The sequence below is a fragment of the Hydra vulgaris genome, chromosome 07, assembly GCF_038396675.1.
Source record: "Hydra vulgaris chromosome 07, alternate assembly HydraT2T_AEP".
NCBI classification, from domain to species: Eukaryota; Metazoa; Cnidaria; class Hydrozoa; order Anthoathecata; family Hydridae; genus Hydra; species Hydra vulgaris.
In genome coordinates, this window is record NC_088926.1 from 1,476,352 (window position 1) to 1,497,425 (window position 21,074).

Consider the following 21,074-nt stretch of genomic DNA (forward strand, 5'->3'; position numbering starts at 1 on the left):
AAATATGTGTAACCTGATATGAACCGCACCGACTGTACCATAATAAATGTTTCCTATATTTAACTAAACGACTTTTTTTTTTTTTTTTTGTGTTAAACCCATTTTAATTAAAACTTTTATTTATACAAATTTAAAATCTTGAACAATTTTTTCTTCTTGGAACTTATTGATTACTTGCAAATTTATAAAAAGATACTGAATCCACTGAATAATGGAAAAAAACAATGAAATCTCTGTGTCATATCAATTGCAGATTTTAGAGGTTTTATGTCCCGCACTCTTTTTCGCGTAAAGAAAATCTGTACGCAAGCCACATAAAAGAGAGAGGAAGGAGGGACGGGAAGGGGGGAGGATGAGAAGTATAAAGACAAAAAAATCGTAATTATATTCAATACAAAGTATACAATTTTTATGTACTTTTTTTTTATGTTAGTAATACTAATGTAGATTCAGAGTCGAACGGTTTAATTTGTGATTAATTAAACTGACGAGTATTCAAAGACGTCTTTTTAGGACCAAATGCCGCCGGTATATGGACCTAAAAAGACGTCAAAAAAATAAAAGTACGAAAGATAATTAGCAATTTGCTGACCTCTTTTGTTGGTCTACTGGTAACTTATGATAGTTATTTAAAAATGGTATTTTTTTCCCATAAAGTTTTCCCTAATAAAAAAAGTTGTGCATTTCAAAAGCAATTTTATTGTTCTATTATTATATATTTTTATGTTACTAATTATTTGTTTTTCTCTTCTGATATATTTTTATGTTACTAAAATGGAAACAGATATGTATTTTCTAAAAAGTTAAAATTAACTTTATTTGTCAAAATGTATTTATATATAATACTTTATTTTATAGTAAAAATAGTTTCTTTTTTTTTTATGTATTTTAATTAATATCTACATACTTTCATTATATTTTTATATAGTTTTTTTTTAAACTTATTATTAATCTAATTAACAATAAGTTTGTTATTTTCTTTGTCATTACAAATTTTATAATTTTAAACCATTTCAATCATTTCCTTTGGAAATCTAATGACTTTTTAAATATTTTCAACTTTTTATAGTAAATTTTTCCCACACTAAGTATGATGCAGAAAAAATGTATGATGCAGAAAAAAAAGGATGATGCAGAAATATTTTTTCGTCAAACTAAAAGTTAAAGTGAAATTTTATCATGCTTTGCCATTAATTAACTATTCTGAATGCTCTAATGTTGTTTGTTTAAAAAATGTTCACCCATTCACCCATTTTATAGTTCATCCATTTGTCCATTTAAAAAAAATATTGAATAGCCGTGAAAATATTCAAAATTAATAGTCAGTGTAGAAACATTCTTTTTTAATAATCAGGTATGCTTTTATCGAAGTGATCCGTTTCTTTAAGCTTTCTATATCTTTCCGCTCTATCCCATTACAAGAGCCGTCCCTAAAGAAGGGGTGTAAGAGAAATCCCTAGTAAGAAGGAGGTGTATAACTCCCCCCTTCCTCCTTTTTTTTTTTTTAGTGTTGTTAGTTGGCAAAAATTAGATACGACACCCCCTTCCTCTCTCTTTTTTCAGGACGGCTCTGCTTACAATTACTCAACCCATGAGTAAAAAAAAGTTCTTAATTTTATTTTGTTTACAGGAAAAAATCTTTAAAAAAGAAATTTTTTTGTTCGCGTTATCAGGCGAGCAAGTAATGTCATAACAAACTTATTATCTGAAATATGTTTTTGTTATAGTAAAAGTTCGCTTGATTTTGATAAACGAGCTTCCGCGATTTATTATGATTCTGTTTAACTAATATCGATAAATATATTTGTCATTTATTTCAGCTTATAAACTTGTTGCGTTTTTAAAAAAAAAAACTATTTTCTTGACATAATAGTTTTCAGCAATACATCAACGATTAGCAATGAAACTTTAGATCATTTATAAAAAAAAAAAAAATGCCCAGAATTCTTTTTTTTTTTTTGCGTCCGTCCTTTGCTTTAATCGCTAATATTTCGCTTGTACACATTTGCAAAATACAAAGTTTTATAAAAAATTTTTTTTAATTATTCAAGTTAGATTATCATAATCAATCTAATTAATTTTAGAAAATATTAAACCTATTCATAGATTTTAATTTTCTAATTGAGTCAAAATTCTAAATAAATACGACTCAAATATTTTTACATTCTAAATGACTCTAATATTTTTAAGTAGATGTAATTAAAAACCATGACAATGGATAACACTAAAAAAAACAAACATGTTTTCTATTTTTACCAAATTGTTTTTCTACGTTTATTTTAGTGTATAAAAATGACAAAACTTTATCAGTGTTATAAAGTCGAACTCTACTTTTTCGTTTTGTTCTATATCGAAATGAAAGTAAACAAGATTTAAAGTTATAATAACAAAATAATCGTTTTGTTTACCTAAAAGCACTACTCTTTCGTCTAAGCAAAGGCTATAAACGTTATTTATTTGTTTACGTGTATAGAAATAATTATAATTACAATATGAACATTAACACAAATATGAAAGTTTTCACGCCAACGGTTCTGAATAGCGACAAAGTAATCATAAATTATGAGTTAAAAGATAAATTTTAAATCGATAATATTTAATTTGATTTTAAAAGCAAAAATAGAATAAAAGGTAACTACGAACAAAAAGCTCCTTAAAAACACGTTGTTTTTTTTAAATAACAATTTAAACAGTAATAAAATTATTCTAAATTAAAATTAAAATTTTATATTCGAATTGAACACTGATAAAACTTTTAAATAGTTTTTTTTTCCTCTGAACATCGACTATTAAAGTTTTAATAATTAATATTTTTTTACATGTTTTATGCGTCCACATTTTTAATTTTGAAGTCGAGGCTTAGCCTAACAATCACGAGAAGTAATTTGATACATTTAAAAATGATTGACGCGTTTAGTACCTTAAAGGAATCGATTAGGGAATTATATAAAAGGGCGATTTAATTTATGCAACTTCGTAAACATTTAATACCATAAAAGGGTAGAAGCTTAAACCGTTGCACTTAAAACAATACGTTTTCAAATCAATAGAAAAATATCATTCCGCTAGATGCGACTTGGTTGAGAATAAATTTTGGATTAGCTAACATGGCTACCCAGGTTAGTTTTTAAAACAACAAAAGCCTAGACAAACACGCCTTTAAATATTCTGTATAAATTATGCATGATGTTTTTAATCACTTTATTCTCTAGTTATTTCTGTTAATGTGGGAAGGTTGCATGGTTTGCAAACGTACTAATTTAGGAGTAGCTATCAATAATAATTACATAAATCTTTAACACACAGATGCTTTAGAGGATTCTCAAGATGATTTCCGATGTACGATCTTAACTTTTAACAACTAACAATTTACGTTTCCAACATCGGACTTTTAAAAAGATTGAAATTATATGTGAAATTTTTACGAAGTTATATTAAAGAAATTCGTTTTTCTGCAGTTATAATTATTCATTTTATGTTTCCATTTAGGAATATGATCTTAAAGTGCCCGATGATCCAACTGCACAGGACGCAGAGTGGAAAAAGATCCAACAAAATACTTTTACAAGATGGTGCAATGAGCACTTAAAATGTGTCAACTTATATATTTACAATCTGGAAACTGACCTAAGCGATGGCTTGAAGTTGATCGCTCTTTTGCAAGTTTTATCTCATAAAAAAATTGAGAAGTATAACAAAAGGCCAACTTTTAAATCACACAAATTAGAAAATATAACCATTGCATTAAATTTCATTGCATCTGAAGATATTAAAGTGGTGAATATTGGTAAGTTTTAATTTTGATTGATGTGTGTATGAAAAAAAGTGGTTTATAAATTGTCTAATTCTTAGTTGCTTTTTTGTTTTTTAGTTTTGTTTTTGTTTTATTAAGTTTTAACAAATTTAGTAAACACTTAGCTAGCCATTCCAGAGGATTTTTTTTGTCAATATATTTATATATAATTAAAATAGTTGTATTGAGCTTAAAAAGACTCAAAAAATGAGGGGTCTTTCAACTTTAGAAGTTAATTGGATCCAAGGTTATTGCATTTTTTGTGCTGGAAAAACTGATGATTTTTTGACAAAATGCCTTGTCCCTAAGTATGGAAAATTTGGTGTGAAATGGCACCAAACTAAAATAAAAAAACATCAAAAATCAAGCGCAAAAATCAAAACAAACAATATGCAAAGGAATAAAAACCTTATGTACATAATTTTTGAACAAAATTCCTAAGTACCATTTCTTCAAGAAAACAAAAATGAATACTTGTTTTAAATTGAGGAAAGGCTGTATTTGCCATTTCCACATGGACTCTTATAAAAAACACTGTGTTTTCTATATAAATTAATCTTGAAGTTTTTAAATGCTGAGAACTAAAAAATTATTTATGAATGTTAAAAAGAGTCCAGATTTCATTAGATTCCTCGTCCCTTTTTAATATATATGGAAATTTTCATAAAAATTATATTTGTTTTGGTGCTTAGGAAATCTTACCTTTAAAAACTACTTTTGAAAAAATGTGTCCTGCGGCAAGTTTTTTTTTTATCAATAATGGTCTCAAGACATGAATAATATGTATAAGAAGCCATATTAAACAATACTTTCTATATATGATTAGAAAGAAGTTGAGTCAAACTAATTGATGCAAAAAAACTTAAAACTTTATTATAAAAAAAAAGTATAAGAGAGTAAAGTTCATGAAAATTATGTGTATTTTTGTCAAAAATCAAATGTTTTTCATTGCGCTCTTAAATCGCTAACTTAGTAAACTAATATTAGTTTACTGGAACTAAAATATATTTTAGCTTTAATGTATTAACTCACTTAATAATTATGCTTTGTTTGCAACAACATCTAAAAGTATTATGTTATAAACTTTTAATTTCAAATTGAATTTTAAACTGTTTTAGAATATATAACTGTATAAATAAATAATATTTTTTGGGGATATTTTTTAATGTAGTAGGGATAATATACTTTTTTCAACAAAGTATTATTACAAAAACAAAAAAATTTTCATAATAATTATTAAACATGATATGTAAAATTATGGCATAATGCTATACAGAAGGTTGCCTTTTTTTTTTTTTTTGTAGGAAAATAGAAAAAATTCATTTGCAATGGTTTTAGCTGCAAAAAAAGTTAAAATTTTTTTTTTGTAACAACTTTTTTTTTGTGAACCAACCTCTTATTTTTCCCCTGCTTATAAAATGTGTTACCCGTAAAAATGCTTCCCCTTTTTATTTTACTAACAAAATTTCTAGCTTTTTTTTTATTATTTATCTTTTTATTATTATTTTTTATTTTGCAAATTGTGTTAATTGTGGTGTTGTATTATATGCACTTTGTAAATCAATATTTGTTTGAAAAATTAAAAAAAAAATTTTTCCTTCAATTTTTACTAATTACTGCTTAATTCAATTTTTTTTTAATTTTGACTTTTACAACCAAAAAATATTTTTTTAGCCAATATCTTAATCGTTGTTTAAAAAAAATTAATGTTTTTACAAATTTCAGAATTTTGTAAAAATATGAGATAATCAAGATTGGATTATGTTATAAAGCTTAATGATTGTTGTTCATATATGTTCTAAATGATTCTGAACTGAAAGTTGTACCAAAAAGTTGACTATTTAAACATACTCTGTATACATGCCCAATATAATTTAATTTTTTTTTTTTTCATAGATTCTTCACACATAGTAAGTGGAAACCTGAAATTGATATTGGGCTTGATATGGACATTAATTCTAAAATACCAAATTAGTTTGCCAATGATGGATGATGAAGGAGATACTGAAGGTGGTCAAGTAGAACGAATTACGCCAAAACAAGCCCTTATGGGTTGGGTTAAAAGCAAGTTACCTGCTGAGGTAAATATTTTGTTTAAATCAATTAGGTGTAAAAGATTTGCTAGTGTTAAGTGCATTGTTTAAATTGTTTCCTTGGGTGGTCTAATTCATAAAAGAGAGGCGTTATTAATTTTTTTCTTTTTATTAGCAAAATTGCCAAATAATTTAAATTAAAAAAATAAAAATCAACTAGCAGGTAATTAAAAGAAATAATAAAAAGTTAATTAGATAAAACACAAGAAAAAGTTAACGACTTTTTTAATTCAGTTTTGCAATTTTAATGTTCACAAAGATTTATTTAAAAATAACTTGCCTGGAAATTTTTGAAATTTTGAAAAACGAGTTATCATCAAGCTGGTTTAGATAACCAGCTTGACTTTTTATAATCACAGCTGTGTAAAAAGACAAATTTGTTTCCAAAATTGATCGAAATTTGATAAGCTTTTAATTTAGTTTTTTATTTTGCATAGGTCCCAATAAATAACTTTAACAAAGATTGGTGTAATGGTATTGCTGTTGCAGCTCTTGTTGAAGCTATTGCACCTGGTCTGTTTCCGTCATGGGATGATTTAGACCCAAAAAATGCTTTAGAAAATGCAAAAGAAGCCATGAAGTTAGCTGAAGACTGGTTAGGAGTGCCACAGGTTCGTTATTCAGTTCAAAGTTTGTATTTATCTACAAGCTAACTTGTCTATTTCTGTATGTGCGTCTGTGTGTTTCTGTGTGCTGATAAATATATTTATATATTTATCAGCACACAGAAACACACAGACGCAGACGTGTGTGTGTGTTTGTGTGTGTGTTAATATATAAATATTTTACAATTTAAATATTTACAAATTGATAATAATATTAAATAATTTATTATAATTTATGTTGGTATATATTTTAAATGCCACAATTTAAAGGACCATTTCCATGCTCTTGTGCTTTTTTTGTTGAATATATTTTAATAAAGAGAAAACTATTATTCTAATATTATTATCAATATTATGTTATTATTATAATTAATTTAATTACACAATAGCTATTTATGCAATAATATGTAGATATAAAAATATATATAATTGTAAGTTTTTTCAAAAATTTACTAAGAAGTTTTGAAATTTTAGGTTATAACACCTGAAGAAATTACCAACAACAATGTTGACGAACTCTCTGTGATGACTTATGTGTCATACTTCCCAGAAGCAAAATTAAAGCCTGGTGCTCCTTTGAAGAGAAAAATGAATGAAGCTTCAAAGTGTAGTGCATATGGTCCTGGATTACAAGAAAATGGTGTTATAGTAAATAAACCAGCTGATTTTACTGTTAATACTACAGGTGCTTCACATGGAAAAATTAATGTTCAAGTTTTTGGCCCAGGTAGAAAAGTTATTGACTGTAATGTTCAAGACAATCATGACAATACATATTCATGTCAGTACATTGCACCTAAAGTTGGTAAATAAAAGTTATTTATTATTTTTTCAAAAACTTTTGCAATTTAAGTATTTAATAAAAGTGTTTTATTAGCTTTTTTTTTCTTTTTCTTTTTTGAAATTTGAAAAAAGCTTTTTTTTAAGTGTTTTTTGATTTTTTGTTTGTTTTTAAAACGATTAATTTAAAAACATTTTTTCAAAGGTGTTTATGATGTTCATGTGAGGGTTGGAGGTCATCACATCCCTAAGTCACCTTTCAGAGTCAATGTAGCTTCTGATCTTGATTCCAGTAAAGTTTCTGCATCTGGTAAAGGTCTTGAACTGCATGGTTTAATTGTGGGACAAGATGCTCCATTTGAAGTAAATGCTAGTGAAGCAGGAAATGGCGACCTTTCTGTTGTAGTAATAGATCCAACTGGAGCCAAAAAAACAGAACTTAAAATTGAGAGTTTGCCAAATAGCATATACAAATGCTCATATGTGCCACTCTTAATGGGAAGATATGTTATTGTCATTAAATATGGTGGAAAAGAAGTTGCTAAAAGTCCTTATCATGTCAATGTTACTCCAGCTAGCGATCGTGTCAAAATTTATGGTAGTGGTTTAGAACCAGGTCTAAAAACAGGTAAACCTGCAGTATTTGTCATTGATTGCACTGAAGCAGGAGCTGGTGACTTGGATGTGAATATTGAAGGCCCAGGAAAAAATGATATAGCAGTTGATTTGCAAAATAATGGAGATGGAACATATACATGCACTTATAAACCAAGTAAAGCAGGAACTTACACAATTCGAGTTAAATTTAACAATAATGTAGTACCAAAGTGTCCTGTCAAAGTTTCTGTTGGATCTACAGCAGACCCATCAAAAATTAAAGCTTGGGGACCTGGCTTAGAAAGAGGTGTTGCTGGTCGACCTGCTGAGTTTTTTGTTAGTTGTAAAGGTGCACCAATAGCAAATCTCACAGTTGGAGTTGAAGGACCTGGCCAAGCTAAAGTTGAAATTGTTGAGGATGCAGATGGGGCAGCCAAGGTATATTACTATCCAACTGCACCTGGTAAATACATCATTCATGTTATGTATGATGAAATAGATATAAAAGACTCACCATTTACTGCAATGATTAGCCCACGTGGAGATATAAGTAAAGTTTATGCAGATGGACCTGGATTAAAAGAAGGAAACATGGCTGGTAAGTTTTACAATTTTTTAATTTTGATATGTATAGATATTTTATTTGAGTTTTTGTACTATTTTAACTTTTTAGTAGGCATAAATATACTACCTATAAATTTATAACAAGTTTTTAATTTAAGACAAGAAATAACATTAAATACAAAATAATAATAAAAATCAAATTAATAATGCAATATTAGTTTAATAAGTTTTGAATGATAAACAATTCTATTTTAGTGTTCTATTTTAAGTTCTGTTTCAGTATTTTATTTTGAATTTCAAATTCTATTCCAGTGTTCTACTCTAAATTTCAAATATTATATTCCAGTGTTCCATTTCAAATTCTAAATTCTCTTCAAATTTTTATTTTATTTTAAATTTTATAATTTATTCCACTTTTTAAAATTCCAAGTTCTGTTCAGTGTTCTATTCTAAATTCCAGATTTTATTTATCTTTCTGTAGCCCTTCATTTGTTATTTCTTTTTTTTTTTTTTTTTTTTTTTGTTATTGTTTTTATTTTTAGTTAACTTCATTTGTTTGCTTGAATAACTATATAATAAAATAGTTGTATAGAATAATATTTTAATTTAGGCAAGCCAGCAGAGTTTACAGTATATACCAAAGGTTCAGGCGTTAAAGGTGGATTTGTTCAAGTTCTTTGTACAGATGAAACTGGTAATGAAGTTGATGTAAAAGTTAAGGACAATGATGATGGAACTTTTACTGTTGTTTATTTACCCAAATCACCTGGAAAATACACTCTTAAAATCCAATTTATGGATGAAGATATACCTAAATCTCCTATTGTTGTTAATATCATACCATTTTGTGATCCAAGCAAAGTAAAAGCTACCGGACCTGGTTTAGAAGGTATTTTAACAGTTTTAGTCTTTTATATTTAAATAAGTTTCTTGCATTTGCAAACAACTAAAAGCAAAAAAAATAATTTTCATCAACTTTTTTTTTCAGGAGGTAAATGTGGCAAACCTTGCAAATTCAAGATTGATGCTAGTAAAGCTGGGGAAGGAGGTATTGATGTAAAAATTTCAGGTCCAAAAGAAGCTAAGTTTAAATGCGATGATAACGGTGACGGAACTTGCAATTTTGAATATATACCTGTTGAAGATGGAGATTACAAAATAGATGTTTTATTTGCTGATCAACACATACCTGGAAGTCCATTCAATGCTGTTGTATCTGATGAATTTGATGCTTCAAAGGTAATAGTTTGCTGAATAATTGACTTTTTGTAATTTAAAAATTTAAATTTAAAAAAAGTGTAAATGGGATTCTAAGAAAATGTTAATGGCATCAGTATACTGTATTGAAGGAAAGATTTTAGGGGAAGGCAGAACCCTTAAGACTTTTCGGGTTTTGGTTGATTTTAGATTTGCATCCCTTTGTCTAATACACTGGTGTAGATGTAAATCTGTTGCATTTTTCCTGTTTAGGATGATGAATGTTTTTTGACTTAGCTTGTGGTTTTTTACTTGTGTCTTTTTTATAATGCTCTTATGCTAAGTTAAAGCTTTAAATTGTTAAGCAAAAATTAACAATGCCTTATTGCTTAGGGTGTCATATACTATCTATGTTTGAGTAAAGTTTTCTCTTATAACTTAAATCACGGCTATAGTATCTAAAAATATTAAACAACATATTTTCCAGACAATTCAAATCACTTAAGTTTGCTCCACCATTTGTGCTTTGTCTCTGGCCCTAGGTTATGCCTAATTTCTTTGTGCTCATAGTTTTGTAGTTGAGACCCTGTTATGATGTTAATGAATCTTTTATTTTATACTTCCATATTAGATTAACGTCATTATTTCATTTTATATTACGAGCTTAAAGCTGACTGGAATTCTTCTTTTTTTTTAATCTTCTTTGTTACAATCTTTGGACAGGTGTTTTATTTTTACTTTCTGCTGAAAATTGAATCTAAAATTTTATCTCATACAAAATTCTGATCTTAAAACACCTCCCAAGTATAAGGCAAAACTATTTGCTAAGAACTTTTCTTCAAATTCATCTCTTTAATTTAATGACCACACTTATTGGGTCATACCAGTGAAACAGGTTAATCCATTGCTAGACATCCAAATCACATAGACTTCGATTGCTAAAACCATTTCTCACTTAAACTTTTTTACAACAACTTTTCCAGACAACGTTCTAGTAATATTCTATTATACTTTCTAAAATAAATCTACAAAAGTAAGTTCTCTTTACTGCTCTCTAAACTGTTTAACAAGTGCTTCTAACTGAATCTTATTGACAAGTGCTTAACTGAATTTTATTGGTCTGCTTGAAAATAAGATTTATAGTTAAACTTTATTATTTATTAGAGATTTCTTGGCTTGATTACCTTTTACCCTTATCAGTCTTATTACTTTAGCAAGGTCTTTGTGTCTTCAGTTAACAAAGATTTCATATCTCATCTTGATATAAAAAATGACAATCAATATGGATTTGGATCCTTTTATTCTACTGCTAATTTTTTAAATGTTATAGCAGAAAGGTTCTATTGTGAATTAAAAGGATGCATAATCTTAAAAGTTGTTGTAAATCAAAGTCCATTTTTTTAATTTACTGTTTTAGGTAAAGGGTCATCCATAAATTATGTCACACAATTTTCAACCAATTTTGAACCCCTTTACCCCCTCCCCCTCATTACATTGTAGCACTTTAGTAACAAGTCCTGTCTGAGTCGACACAAAACCACTAACCTCCCCCTCCCCTCCTCCTTGAGCATGACATAATTTATGAACAATCTCTAAACAAAAATGATTAAAAAATAGTTTTTAAAAATGTTAAATATTTTTAAAATGATAAATTGTTATTACAAATTAGTTTTTTTTTTATCTATTTTGTTTTTAATTTAACATTTTTATAGGTAATAGCAGATGGTCCTGGTTTAAAACCAGGGAACCGCAGTGGGAAACCTTGTCCTTTTACTGTTGATACTCGAAAAGCTGGAAAGGCAAAACTAGCTGTTGAGGTAACAGATGAAGCTGGAAAACCCCTACCTGTCAAACTTATAGAGGAAGAACCTGGGGTGTTTTCAACATCTTACCTTCCTGAAAAAGAAGGTCAATTTAATTTTGAATAACAACTTACTTTTATATATATATGTGTGTGTGTGTGTGTGTGTGTGTGTGTGTGTCTATATATATATATATATATATATATATATATATATATATATATATATATATATATATATATATATCAGGCTTGGTCAAAAAGTGGGAGCGATCACTCTCGATTACTGACCACTGAAATAATATTTAGTTTTAGCGAAAAACTTTTTTAGTTGTTTTGAGAACATTTCAAAAAAGCGCAAAAATGAATTGGACCCATGAGAGACAATTACAAAAAAAAAAAAAAACTAGGAAAAGAAAATAACTTTTAAAAAGAGTATACTCATGTCTTATTTCCAGTGCTGGATTAAGGAGGGTTGGGTTAGAGGTGGCTATAACCCCGGGCCTCGCAATGTTAGAGGCCCAAAAAAAAGTCAGGAAGACCTTTTTTTTCTTCATTTTTACACTGTGGCACATACAAAAGGCTTCCAAAAGAAAAATAGCCCTCAGCCCCAAAAAGTCCAACAAGATTTTAATAAAACTAACACTAGTTTTAGTTTTATTTAAGCTAAATTATTTTTTAATAAAAAAGTTAATTTTTTAAATAACTTTTTATGCTTTGCGTAGTTTGAAAAGTTTAACATATTTGAAACAATTCTGCTTAGTAAGATGAACAAATGAATTAAATCATTGAGTTACTGTAGAAATTAAATTAACTAGATAGAAATGAACTAAAAAGGTTAAAAATACTTTATGAAGAGAAAGCAGAATTGCTTCACAGTACCGCTGATGATGTTTAGTAAGTGGGATTTGTATTTTTAATTAGTATTTAAAACAGAAAAAAAAAAACTTTAAGTATAATGAGTTAGTAAGAATGGCAACTGAAGCGAAAAAAATATAGTTATTAAACCAATATCTAAGAACTTAAAAATTTTCTCTATATCTAATAACTTTATATATATATATATATATATATATATATATATATATATATATATATATATATATATATATATATATATATATATATATATATATATATATATATATTTATATATATATATATATATATATATATATATATATATATATATATATATATATATATATATAGAAAGAATATATATATATATTTTATATATCTTTATATATATATATATCTTTATATATATATATCTTTATATATATATATATCTTTATATATATATATATATATATATATATATATATATATATATATATATATATATATATATATATATATCTTTATATATATATATATATATATATATATATATATATATATATATATATATATATATATATATGTATGTATAAAACTAATTATGAAATGAACATACAAGAAGTTTCTGGTTACTAAACACAAACATGCATACAAAGTAACTCGCGGATGAACAAGCACCACGTCTGAGGTCACGACAGAACACAAATATATATATATATATATATATATATATATATATATATATATATATATATATATATATATATATATATATGTATAAAACTAATTATGAAATGAACATACAAGAAGTTTCTGGTTACTAAACACAAACATGCATACAAAGTAATTCGCAGATGAGCAAGCACCATGTCTGAGGTCACGACAGAACACAAATATATATATATATATATATTTGTGTTATGTCGTGACCTCAGGCGTGATGCTTGTTCATCCGCGAGTTACTTTGTATGCATGTTTGTGTTTAGTAACCAGAAACTTCTTGTATGTTCATTTCACAATTAGTTTTATTAACTTTAATGATTATTAATAATTTCATTGAAAATGCAATTATTATTGAAAGTCTTTTTGTTTACAAAATAAATTGTAAAAATTGCTTTAAAAGATTACATTAGATTAAAAAACAGTAACACAAAATTACATAAATGATACATATTTTTTAAATAAAAATAAGAATATAGTAATAAAATCTATAATATATAAAAACTTTCAAAATTTTGACAATTTAAAAAATATATATTTAAAACATTTATTTTTGTAAACAAATAATAATAGTTTAAAAGATTTATGGCTTTGCAGATGTGGTTCCGAGAATGAGCCATAGTATTAAAGTAATAGTTGGTTTTATAATATATTCTTAAAACAAAGTATCTTAGAAATCTCAAACCTGGCCAGTTTTTCTCAACTAAATATTATTTGCGCGGTCAGTAATCAAGAATGATCGCTCCTCCTTCCCGACCAAGCCTGATATATATATACACACACATATATAAATGCAGCATTAGATGTACGGAAATGGCGTCATAAAAAAAAGGAAGTTGCAGGGACTTCATTACACATATTGGCTGACAAATAGCCTGACTCGCAGCAGAGTGCTGCTACATTGACTGAGGGTTTGGGATGGGGCAGCAATTTTTTCTTTTATTATTCTTTATTTTTTTCTTTTTCTAAAAAATTAAAGCGCACATTTTTACCTTAAGAGCGCAAACTGATATTAGGAAATTTCGACCTAACATATGAATTGAGCATAGTATATATATATAAATATATATTTATATATATATGTATTTATGTATGTATACCATAAATATAGTCAAGCAATATACTTCACACATTTTTTAATTTAAGTTTCTTAATAAGATTGTGATTTTTATTAAATAGGTACTTACAAAGTCAGCATCACATTTGGTGGAAAACCAATTCCAAAAAGTTCATTTGCTGTTAAGGTTGGACCTGCTTCAGATCCTTCTAAGATCAAGGTATTTGGACCTGGTATAAAGCCCACTGGTGTTAAGTCATTGGAACCAACATATTTTGAAGTAGATGCCTCTGAAGCTGGGGAGGGAAATGTAGTTGTAGATATAACACCAACAGGTATATTTCAGCTTTTTATTTTCCAATAAATGTTTTGAAACATAAACTTTTTATTTTTACTCTTTTAATGAATAATTGTATTTTTAGACAATAAGTTGCCTAAAGTTTCAGATATTGAAATCAAACCTGGAAAGAAACCTAACACTTATGTTGTAACATATACTCTACCTAAACATGGTGAATTTATAATTAAAGTTACATTTTCTAGCGCTCCTGTTCCAGAAAGTCCATTTAAAATTTTGGCAACACCAGGCTGTGATGCTTCCAAATGTAAAGTTGCAGGTAACAGAATATTTCTAAATGATTTTTCAGAAAAATATTTACAATCAAAATAGATGATTTTCTCTTGTGATTTTTATAATTTTAACTATGCTAAAGAAAAACTGTACCAAAAATTACATAGTGGGCATTTCCAAAAAATCACGCACGGAAATTTGTATATGCTTTGTCTATTATTTTCATAATAATAAATCTGGCGATCTCTAATTTACTCTCATTTGATTCTAACCTATATAAATATTTTGCAAAAAAAAATGTTAACAAAGAATAAATTAAGTTAGAAGTGGAATCACACACGAAATAGAAAAACTCAAATTTTAGCTACTAGATAAAATTTATTTCCTCGGAAAATATAAATTTTAGTAATATATATTTTTTTTAAAATAGTGTTTTCAACATTAGTAAAGATTTCCAGAAAGTTACAGGGTAGCACCATGTATCATAGAGTCACAGCAATTGTTTAAATGCAGTTCATGAATGATCACGCACGGAAGTTGCGAATTTGTCAATTTCTTGGAGATATTTTTAAGAAAATAAAAAAAAATTGCTTGTGAATATTTCATGTGAGATTTTATACTTCTATGACTCATATTTAATATATTTTCTATGAGAAATGGCAGTCATCATTTATTTCTAGCTACAGTATAGCGTTTTGAAAATTATCGTATATTTTCAAACTGTAGCGATATTATTACGCAAAAAAAATAAAATAATAAAAATATATCTATTTAATTTATTCAGGTAGCCTAAAATATAATAAAAATATTTTTGTTATAAATTTTCTTTAAGAAAATCATAATAGTATGCATATTGCTTTAAGTCCCAGCTTTTAATTGCTAAAACAAAGAAAAAGAAAAATCACACACAGAAATGGAAATGCCCAAGTGATGCATCGCCATTTTACATTTTATTAATCTATTTTTGTATTAAGTTTAAATTTTTTTGCTTGTTTCATGTTTTTTTTTAGTCACCCAATCTTTACTTTATTAAAATTATAACTTCAAGGTGTTACATTTAATATGAGAGCTACTATTTTTATAATAAGCAAACAAATATATAAAAATATTTTAAATGTATTGATACATCTAACACTCACGCACACACACACACAGATATATATAGAAGCCTCGGCGGGAAACAAGAAGTTAAGCTCTCACCCACACTCCCCTCAAAGGGTTTACGGAAGCAATTTATGGCTCTCGCAAAAATATAATTCTTTAGTTCAAAAGTTTAATTATCATTGAAATAATCATATTACTTAATATGATTATTTTAAAAAGTTTTAAAAAAAAAATAAAAACAACTTTTATTTTATTTATTGCTCCTTTTCTTTTAATTTTTTCAAGTTTGTACGTTTTTTTTTTTATTTGTAAATAAATTTTGCAAACTAAATTGAGAAAAATTCATTATTTAGTATCAATGGATAATAATTTACAATCGCTATGTCATTGCACATTAATTTGCGCATACTTTGCAAATGCGTAAAAAATTGTTTTAAAGAAATAAAGATAATTAAATTCAATGAGCATCATTGATATATCTACTAACTTATTAACTAGAATAAAAATAATTTGCAAATAAAACTTGATATATATCTCTTAAATTACACATTTGTCGTTAAATAAAGATACGAATGTCAACATTCATTTAAAAAATTGTTGTGCCCTGGGCTCGTAACAAGTATGAAACCAAAATTTTGTAATTAATATGCAATTTGTTTAATGTATAAACAGATAACTCTCGCAAAAACCAAAAACTCTCCTTAGAAGCAGTTTAGAGGAGCAGCTCACATAGCTTGCTGTGTTCGTTTTAAGAGAGCTTTTTGCCGCTCTTGCACTCATTTCTTCCTGCCGAGGGCTATATTTATATAGGGGCTATTTTAGACCGTTTTTGACAGCGCCAAGGATATTTGGGTGCTGTCCAAATTAAAAACTGAGGATCTTTTTTTTATTTTTTATGACAAATAATATTTTTTTTTACGAAAAAAATTCCGATTTTGGCAATATGTATGATTTTTGGCAATGTATGAATTTTGAAAATGTTTTTTACAAGTTTCATCTTGTTTATAAATTTTTAAATTTTTATTGTAAAATATTGATTTTTTATTAAGCTTTTGAAGAACCGGTATGTGGTCAAGAAAATCAGTTTACTGTTGATTGTCCACCTGAAGCTGGAGAAGGTACCCTATCATGTTCAATTGACTCACCAGCAGGAAAACCTGTTAAAGCTAATGTTGCTAAGAACAATAAGAATGGTTATGATGTAAAATGGACACCAAAAGAACCAGGCCCTCATAAGATTACTATTAAATATGGCAATAATGAAATACCTGGATCACCATTTTCTGTTAATGCATTGGACAAACCAGATCCATCTAAAGTGAAAGCGTTTGGTCCAGGGCTTAAAAATGCATTTGTAAATAGACCTGCTGAGTTTACAATTGATACAAAAAATGCTGGGCCTGGAAACCTTGGGCTCACAATTGAAGGACCAGAAGAAGCACAAATTGATTGCAAAGATAATAATGATGGCACCTTTTCTATAAGTTACATTCCAACTACAACAGGTAAAACAGTTTTAACATTGACAAATAGAGTTTTTGTAGTTGTTCTTTTTAGCTCTTTTTTTTTTTTTTTTTTTTAATAATTCACCTCCCCAAAGCCGAGAAGGCCACTACAGATGAGGAGGCTACTTGTGGTTATCACCCTCTCTCAACTCTATAACTCCGAAACACGAACCTTGACGAACAAGGCTGCTGCGCGGAGAAACAAGTTGAGCGCGGTACTACCAGGGACGTGGTGGGAATTGAACTCAGAACCTCTCGCTTACGAAGCGAGTGGTCTACCACTACACCACTATCGCATCTTATGGCTATAAGTTTTAAAACAATTGTTTAACTTTTTCACTCCAAAACCTTTTAGGCATTTTTAAATATACCTATTTATTTAATTAAAAAAACTCAAAAACTAAAGATTGCATTGTGTTTCTGACTTTATTTCAAAAAATGGTCCACAGTAGTCCGGAAAAACATTATTTTCACACAGTTTTATTATAAACTTTACTTACATTTTCACTTTGAAAACCTAATGACTTCTTAAAATATATATATATATATATAAATCTATTTTTCTATCCTTGGAAAGTTAATTTGTGACCCATCTTACCAAAACCAGTCACATGTATAAAATTTTAAGTTTTGAGTGTGATACATATTTAAAAAGGTATAATATTCTGCTTTAAAACGTTCCAAAAATTATTGCTCTAGCGACATCCGCCTGGTTTTGGTCAGATGCGTCACATTTAAACTTAAGATTTAAAATCAAAAAAAAATTTTTTTCCACCTACTCTGTAAAGTTAAGGAAATTTTTAACATCTTACAGCATCTGTGTGATATTTTGCTGACCATGACATTTCCATTAAATGATCAGGTATCTGAATTATGATAAGGTGAACAAATTAAAATGAAATAAATTTTTAAATTTTGCCATAACATTAAAATAAAAATATTTGTGGCAAAAAAGTCCAGACCAAAGGTTTTTTTTTTTTTAATTCTCCTAAAAATCGCTATTGCTTGTCCAGATTTGAATAAGATTTTAAATAAATACGTTGTTTAGGTGAAATGAACATCATAGTTTGATAATATGATCTGTTTTTCTTAATTACAAGCTCTTTCTCGCTAGGAATTCTTAATTTTTTTGATAAAATTGATAGGAATTTTGTATTTAGACAACTATATTTAATTAATACGAACCAGAACAGATTAGAACTAGGATCTATAGTGGGTTAACTCATTTTTTGAAAAGATTTTAACTACAATTAAGTTAATGCTGTTGAGCAGATATGATCTCAAAAATGGTGTTTTTTAGGTTTACTATTAGGGTTAGTAAAGAAGTTTTGATAATATAAAAAAGAGAAAAGTTTCTTTAAACATTGTAAAAACCTATCACATCTAAAGCTCTTATTTGCACATAACATGCTGACAAAATCATGCTTATTCCAAATAAAAGAATTCAAATAATTCAAAAATTGCCTTAACTACACTGAGTACATATGTTTCTGCCTGTTTTTTTCTCAAAAATTATTTATTGGGAAAATGTACTTTATGAAATATTTCTTAAAAAAAGTTTTTTAAGCCAACACAGTATAAATTTTATGATAGATATGGTGTCAATCTATCAGCCCTCAGAATTAGGGTCTAACCTAACTGACCTAAAAGTGTTTGAGGTTGGCATAATATTGCTGACCTCATTTCTATGTTTTATGGTAATCTCTTTGTGTCAATTTTTTTTTCCTGACATGATGCTGACCTCTAACTGTTTGAGGTCGGCCTTATTTTTCCTAATTCTGAGAACTGATCTATATTAGCAGTGTACTAATGTATCAGCCTGTGGATGCATTAGTGCACTGAAAATGTGAAGATGTGCAACTTTAGATGTGAAGGTGTGTTGATAAAAAGGAAGAGGGGTGTTATTAAAAGTTCTAAAATAATTTATTTTTTATTTTAAAGGTCAACATGATGTCAATATAATGTTTGATGGAGTACACATACCAAACAGCCCTTTTAAAGTTAGTGCTGTGGAGCATTTTGATGCTTCTAAAGTTAAATGCAAAGGAGCTGGTGTCTCTCGTGGTGTACCTGCTAGTTTCCCTGCTGTTTTTACTGTTGACGCAACAGAAGCAGGCAAAGCACCACTTCAAGTTGATGTTAATGGACCAGGTGGTAAAGTATATCCATGTCAAATAAAAGATAATAAAGATGGAACTTTTGATTGTTCATATGTACCTGATAAAAAAGGTGAAATTTTTTTATTGTTATAGTGAAAAAAAATTTTTGAATTTTTGAAATTGACATGAATTGATTTAGAATATCAATTTTTTTAATTTTCATTTATTTGTTTTGTTTAAAAATAATTATTTCTTAAAGCTAAATGTTTTTACCTACAATTAGGTCGCTACCAAGTATCACCAAAGTATGGTGGCGATGCTGTGCCCGGAGCTCCATTTAATGTTAATGGTGAACCAAGTGGTGGTGATGCTTCAAAAGTTAAATGTTCTGGACCAGGCTTGAAACGCCCTCATATTGGTTTCCCAGCTCCTTTTGAAGTTGATGCAACAAAAGCTGGAAAGGGTAAAGTAAATGTTAATGCTAAGGGACCAAATGGTAAAGACATTCCTGTTAATATAATCGAAGAAAAAGAAGGAATCTATGCTGTTGATTATACTCCTGAAGAGTTAGGACCACATGAAATTGAAGTATTGTTTGGCGGAGAGCCAGTGCGTGGATCACCATTTAAAGCTAATGCCACACCTGCTCCAGCGCTAGAAAATATTAAAACACCAGTGTTAGAAAAACTTTTAGAAGATGGCCCATGCGTTAAACAACAGTTTGAAGCTCCAGTTGATTGTTGTGACCTTCCAGATATCTTAGGAGCTCAGCTCTCAGGACTTATTATAACTCCTTCTGGAAAAAAAGAAAAGGTATTTTTTTGTTTATGTAATGTTTTTAATATTTTTGTATAACAAACTAGGTAATAAAAAAATAAAATAAAATGAATTTGAAATTTAATAGTATGTAGTACTTGTTTACAAACTTGTTACAAATATATATATATATATATATATATATATATATATATATATATATATATATATATATATATATTATTATTATTATTATTATTATTTTGTATTATTTATTTCTGACCCAAAGAAATTTATTATTTTGATTTGTGAAGTCAAAAAATGTTAAGTTTTTTTTATTTAAAAGACTTTGCATTGAAAACTTAATTGAATTTTTGTTTTAGTTATAAACAATATTTTTGTTTTAGGTTGATGTTAAGGACAATCCAGATGGTACATTTATATTAAATTATACACCAAAGGAGACTGGAAAGTATATTCTTCATGTTGCATATGATGGTATTCCAATTCCAGGGAGCCCATTTGAATTTACTGTTACTGAAGGAGGACCTGAAAAAGTTAAAGTTTACGGTAAAGGTATGTCTAGAAATTAATTTTTAAATCTTTTTATTAATAAAATAAATATTAGTTTATCTTTTTTTTTTGTTTTCTTTGTTTAATTAACAATGCAATAATATCATTTATAGGAACAAAGAAGGGTGTCGTTGCCGTACCTGCAAGGTTTACTATTGATACAAAAAATGCTGGTCCAGGAGATCTATCGGTGGCTGTAGAAGGACCAAGTAAAGCTGATATTGAGTGTATTGATAATGGTGATGGCACCTGCGAAGTTACATATATACCTGTTGAAGAAGGTTAGTTTTTGACATTGTTTGGCATGTTGATGTTATTAAAAAAGTAAACTTGTTAACATGAATATCCTATTGTAAAGATTTTAACAAGGATTTTAATAAGTTTATATAGAAAAAGATAAAGAATATTTAAAAAAG

At 27.7% G+C, this 21,074-nt stretch overlaps 1 protein-coding gene across 3 annotated transcripts in view; it reads left to right on the forward strand.

Annotated features, from left to right (window-relative positions):
- Positions 1-21,074, forward strand: part of LOC100206373 (filamin-B) — a 55,077-nt gene that overhangs the window by 23,994 nt on the left and 10,009 nt on the right. The window contains exons 1-16 of one of the 3 annotated variants that reach the window (XM_065800772.1): positions 2,498-3,119; positions 3,490-3,787; positions 5,690-5,874; positions 6,324-6,497; positions 6,966-7,296; positions 7,477-8,466; positions 9,043-9,321; positions 9,421-9,671; positions 11,342-11,537; positions 14,173-14,385; positions 14,473-14,667; positions 16,775-17,230; positions 19,172-19,459; positions 19,613-20,142; positions 20,493-20,661; positions 20,772-20,939. In XM_065800772.1, the coding sequence (XP_065656844.1) occupies positions 3,108-3,119; positions 3,490-3,787; positions 5,690-5,874; positions 6,324-6,497; positions 6,966-7,296; positions 7,477-8,466; positions 9,043-9,321; positions 9,421-9,671; positions 11,342-11,537; positions 14,173-14,385; positions 14,473-14,667; positions 16,775-17,230; positions 19,172-19,459; positions 19,613-20,142; positions 20,493-20,661; positions 20,772-20,939 (4,735 nt within the window). In that variant the 5' untranslated portion in view covers positions 2,498-3,107. Of the gene's footprint in view, positions 1-2,497; positions 3,340-3,489; positions 3,788-5,689; positions 5,875-6,323; positions 6,498-6,965; positions 7,297-7,476; positions 8,467-9,042; positions 9,322-9,420; positions 9,672-11,341; positions 11,538-14,172; positions 14,386-14,472; positions 14,668-16,774; positions 17,231-19,171; positions 19,460-19,612; positions 20,143-20,492; positions 20,662-20,771; positions 20,940-21,074 lie in introns of those variants that run through there. The other 2 variants (XM_065800770.1, XM_065800769.1) reach the window with 2 other exon arrangements.